This window comes from Bidens hawaiensis, unplaced genomic scaffold (genome assembly GCF_021521415.1).
Source record: "Bidens hawaiensis isolate Kalapana, Puna unplaced genomic scaffold, B.hawaiensis_p1.1 tig00072184_1, whole genome shotgun sequence".
Classification (NCBI taxonomy): Eukaryota; Viridiplantae; Streptophyta; class Magnoliopsida; order Asterales; family Asteraceae; genus Bidens; species Bidens hawaiensis.
Genome location: NW_027502635.1, coordinates 1 through 3,147, shown reverse-complemented (window position 1 = coordinate 3,147; position 3,147 = coordinate 1). Strand labels below are relative to the sequence as shown.

At 36.9% G+C, this 3,147-nt stretch overlaps 1 protein-coding gene across 1 annotated transcript; it reads right to left on the bottom strand.

The window, feature by feature from the left end:
* Window positions 1-1,628: 1,628 nt before the first annotated feature.
* Window positions 1,629-3,141, bottom strand: LOC143605961 (SKP1-like protein 20). Its single transcript, XM_077081892.1, has 2 exons — window positions 2,858-3,141; window positions 1,629-1,893 (listed from the first exon to the last, which is right to left on the bottom strand). Exons 1-2 carry the CDS (start codon window positions 3,056-3,058, stop codon window positions 1,720-1,722), a joined length of 375 nt encoding a protein of 124 aa, XP_076938007.1. The 5' UTR covers window positions 3,059-3,141; the 3' UTR covers window positions 1,629-1,719.
* Between the last annotated feature and the right edge of the window lie 6 nt (window positions 3,142-3,147).

Genomic DNA, 3,147 nt, shown 5'->3' with positions numbered 1-3,147 from the left:
TTGCGCATGTCATGTCATTATGTTTTTGTTGTCAAACTTGAAGTACATTTGACGCGTTGAACGAGTTCATGTATGCCTTTGCTCTCCACTCAAATAATCTCCATGTTATGTTTGAAAGGCGGACATTAAAAAGAGACATGAATATTATTTGATTTCTTGACATCTTGTTTTACTCTATGATCCAACGAACAAAATGATAACAACAATACACAACTTCTTTACCACGTTCTCTCTTAAGCGATCACAAAAGAATTTGATGGTACAATTTCCATGATCTAAGTGTCGTTCATGAAGACTATTTCACAACAATGGTGTTTACTACATAGGGAAGAAAGACTTAAAATGTCTATTTTTGTAAAATATGTGACACAGTCCAGCATATCGGTCTCATAAGAGAAGAGAAAACAGCTAGTTCATAGTTTATACTTCATATTAGAAGGTATAATGCCCAAAATGTAATTCTTGCTACTGCTGCCGAGAAAAAGCAAGCAAATGATAATAATTATACATCTATTAGGTGATGATTTATCATTTAACAGTTTGTTTCCATATGGTATTGATTGTTGATTACAATATTAAATTTGAAGAGACGGGTAAATTATGGCCCGGCAAAAGCATGAATACCTTAAGGTTTCTGTAAACTGGCTTTTTATATATATGATCAACGCAAATATCAGTATAGCTACCTTTCATTCCACCACCACCACCACCACCGACGCCACTGCTATAAGCCTATAATCATCATGGATGTTAGCTTGTTTCTCATTAAACAAAATTGTTTACTACATTCATACTCCTAACCATATTAATAAATTTCTTCTTTTCTCAGTAAACAAAATTATTTGCTACATTCACACTCCTATCATATTAATAAATTTCATAGGTTCTTTCTCCGTAAATAGATTTATCTAATACAACCACATACCTAACCATATCATTAAACTTCATAGATTGTTTCCCTATAAACCAATGTCATACGATAACCATTTTTATAACTCTGAGAACCACACCCGAGGCACAAACCCATATTTGTCATATTGGTCCTGGTATCATAGGCGACTTCATAGATTGTTTCCCTATAAACCAATGTCATACTATAACCATTTTTTAACTCTGAGAACCACACCTGCAGCACAAACCCATATTTGACCTATTGGTCCTAGTATCATAGGCTTGTTCTCCCTGCAGCACAGACCCATATTTGACCTATTGGTCTTAGTATCATAGGCGACTGAACGGCCGCCCCCCTAATTCCCCATTCAATAAACTTGCTAGGAAAGCTTAATGGAGTGACCAAGCTTCGACCTTAAACAAAAAGAACCATTTCTTCCGAAGAGAAGAAAGTAAACTTTCAAGCTGTACTGTAGCTTGCTGGTTTTTCCCTTCACCAGTGAAACCCATCAGACTACAACAATAAAAACAAAATTTGCACCATGCAAGTAGCAATCAAACATGTTAAAGCCAGAAAATCATTAAAAGCTGAAATTAAACCCAAAAGACCTCTTTAACATGTCATCTCTACCCACTATCAAGATTCAAAGAATGACACTTGTTTGTAGCTTCCATATAACCAGAACACAAAATGGATAGTCAAACAAAAAAGCAAGTAAATGTAACCAAACACATAAAGGATGTTCATCATTATATAGAATATAAGCATAAGACACCCATAATCCAAAACACTACTGAATATAAACAGACAGAAACACAACTGATGATTTACTCAAAAGCCCATGCGTTCTCCCTGCGCACTTCCTCTTCCTCCTCTGGAGTGAAATCATTCTTGATGTTGAAGGTCTTGCGGATTTCTTCTGAGGTCTTCCCTTTGATCATGTCAGAAACTGTCTGACAGGTCAGATCAAGCAGCCCCTTGATATTCAAATAGTTAGCGGCCTGAAACATAAAACAAATCCACTTTAATATGTTCATACACTATCTTCATTCTTCAACAAACATATTAACTATTGCAATCTCAAGAAAACAAAATGGTGGAGAGATCTTATGCAAACTGCATGAACTGATAAGTGTAAACCAAACCAAAACAGATTAGTCTGTTCAGGTTATAGTAAAAAAATTCTTTTACATCAACTAATTGATGATGTTTAGTTGAAAAATTAAGGTACAAATCATTAGCAAGAGATGATTGGATTTTCAAGTCAAGACTTCTTTTCTAGATAAATTAATTGATTGATGTTGTTTAGTTAAAATATTAGAAACACAGCAAACAAATGCACCTACATGCAGGGGGGTAAACAAGCCGAGCCCGTGCCCAACATCGACTAGGCTTGTTTGACTTACGAATACTCAAGCTCAGCTTGTTTTGGAAGCTATTTTCCAACACTCGAGTTAGCCTTGTGATCGAACTCAAGCTCGGCTCATTTATTTTTATATATTTTAGTAAGAACTTTGCTCGAGCTCGTGTGGTACCTTAAACGAGCCAAAACTTGGCCCAAGCTCAGCTCAGCAAGTTAATACATAGAAGTCCAAAAGAGACAAAAGCTTAAAAATACACAAGGCTCGACAAGCCTAAACAAGCTTCCCATACAAGGCTCGAGTTTGGGCTAGATAACTGAACAGGCTTTATTTGAGGCTCAGGCTCGGCTCAAAAAAGTTACATTTCGAGCTTTTTATTAATCTGATCACGAGTAGCTACCAGATCTTTCAGAAAACTTAAAGGAGTACATATTACAAGAATGACAAAATTGAATATTAAATAACCAAACCCTAGAAAAAATCAATTATCCCCAAAATGAAACCCCATAGACAAAAATAGGTCACAAAAACAAGCATAACCAGCCATCAACAAAAGATAATATTAATCAGCTTAATAATAGAAACAAATAGACAAAAGCCGTACCAGAATAAGTTCAAACAGAGTATTCTGATCAACATTCACAAAATCGGCATCAAACGCTTTAAGGTCCTCTTCAGCGACCTTGTCATCGGCACCCGTGGTGGTGTCCACATGCTTCTTACAGTACTCAATCACCTTCGACAGAATCTTGCTGGTGACGTTGGGCAGAGGGATGCTGGTGTCAGCACACCCGTCTTCGATCATGTGCTTGATCGTTTGGGACTCCACGGCCACGATTTCATCCACCTCGAACGTCTCGCCGTCGGAGCTGCGAAGAACGATGGTTTTTGATG

Coding starts and splice junctions, on each gene's coding strand:
- LOC143605961 (XM_077081892.1), bottom strand. CDS start 3,058: ATGATCGAAGACGGGTGTGCTGACACCAGCATCCCTCTGCCCAACGTC. Junction 1,894..2,857: donor CTCTGTTTGAACTTATTCTG/GTACGGCTTTTG, acceptor TTTATGTTTCAG/GCCGCTAACTATTTGAATAT.